General features: G+C 33.6%; 1 protein-coding gene across 1 annotated transcript in view; it reads right to left on the bottom strand.

Moving 5' to 3' along the window:
* The window catches only part of LOC106884300 (DNA polymerase epsilon catalytic subunit A-like), a 124,998-nt gene that overhangs the window by 73,115 nt on the left and 50,006 nt on the right, over positions 1-1,877 (bottom strand). Inside the window, exon 16 of the mRNA XM_052968400.1 lies at positions 1,426-1,662. Coding sequence (XP_052824360.1) covers positions 1,426-1,662 — 237 coding nt within the window. The remainder of the gene's footprint in view (positions 1-1,425; positions 1,663-1,877) is intronic.

Genomic DNA, 1,877 nt, shown 5'->3' on the forward strand with positions numbered 1-1,877 from the left:
GTTACGGGGACATAAACACACCAACATCGGTTGTCAAGCGATAGTGGGGGACAAACACACACACACAACCATATATACGACAGGCTTCTTTCAGTTTGTCTACCAAATCCTCTCACAAGGCTTTGGTTGGCCTGAGGCTATAGTAAAAGACACTTGCCCAAGGTGCCACAGTGGGAATGAACCTGGAACCATGTGGTTGGGAAGCAAGCTTCTTACCACACAGCCAAATTGAGCAATGGTGAACATAAAAATGTGCATGGTTAAGAATTGGATACTTTGATTTCAAAAAGTGAAACAAGTGATTCGGACAACAGTTCTGATAGCAATAAAGAAAATAAATTTGTACCAGAACAGAGTAAGAATTAAAAAAAATTTTAGTGATTTTTTGGAAGAAGAGTGAACCTTGCTACTGTCTTTCCAAGGAAATGAAACTGTTAGATTAATTAAAAAAAAATTTTCCACTTAATTTGTTTGAAGCAACCACTGGAAATGAATCATTAAACAAAGAGGAAACCTGAGCACTTTTTGCCATCTTATAGTAATTCTACTTGTTTCTCTGTTGACGGGAGGGAATGGTGGATGATGGAGGGAAGATGGAGAGGAAAAAGAGAGGGGAAGATGGTAGTGAGTGAAATGTGTAAGCCTGTCTGTAGAGATTTCATGTGATTATTTGAAGGGAAAGGTGAAGAGCGAAAGAAAAAGGAGAAAAAGAGGGTAAGGTGAAGAGTGAGAGGGAAAGAGAGTGCGAGTGCTGTGTATTAAGTCTATAAAATTATGCATAATGTATATAAAGTGTATATATAAAATGCATTAAGTAACCATTATATTCCAGTTTCCATCACTTTTCAATGATTAGCAGATGAGCGACTATCTTTTGATAGAGACGCAACACAGGCAACGCTTTCAGGTTTTTTAGATAAAGTTTTCAGAAATAACTCAATAAGTTTACCATTAATTCCATGAAATATTCACAGGTCCTGCTAGTCAACATTATTACAGGCATAAGAAAACTATTCAGAATTACAAACTGACAGATAATCCTGTAATTTGTGCAATTCTTTTGTATTAAAATTTTGTCATATACCCAATTGAATATTAGCTAATGTTTCATTTTCTATGGTGATGTTTAAACAAAATTTTAATAATTTTGTATTTTCTTGAATTTACTTATATTTACTTGTAATTAGATTTGCTTTGAGACAAAAATTATGAAACAGATTTGGCTTGGAACCTTTTGTTAAATTGTGATCCAAAAATCACATTAATATGTTGATAAATAAAAAGTTAGGTGTATTTTGTTTAGAAATATAATAACAGGATTAAACATAAATTTACATAAAAGAATAAGTATTATAAAAGAAACAAGAAATAATAAACCATGTTAATCTGTGAAGAAAGAAGATTTGTTTTAGAACGACAAAATACCTGAAGTCGGTTGGTGAGAATAATATTTGGATACATAGCACCAACATCTAAATGGTAAATTATTGGGTTTTCTAAACGGTTTGGACAATCTCTCAACATAGCCAATCGGTCTTTAATATCTTCACAAACTTCATCAAAGTTGGTTACTTGTTCCAAGGACACTTTCTCTTCAACTTCTATTGCATGTTTCATGGTTTTCTCAACAGTATTCATAAGAGTCTGGAAAGCATCAGGTACCTACAACAGAACAAATATATACAGTTGACGTCTTTCAATAGATAAGGTATACACCAGAACATCAGCATCAGGTACCTACAACAGAACAAATATATACAGTTGACGTCTTTCAAAAGATAAGGTATACACCAGAACATCAGCATCAGGTACCTACAACAGAACAAATATATACAGTTGACGTCTTTCAAAAGATAAGGTATACACCAGAACATCAG

Source organism: Octopus bimaculoides, chromosome 5 (genome assembly GCF_001194135.2).
Source record: "Octopus bimaculoides isolate UCB-OBI-ISO-001 chromosome 5, ASM119413v2, whole genome shotgun sequence".
In the NCBI taxonomy this organism is placed as follows: Eukaryota; Metazoa; Mollusca; class Cephalopoda; order Octopoda; family Octopodidae; genus Octopus; species Octopus bimaculoides.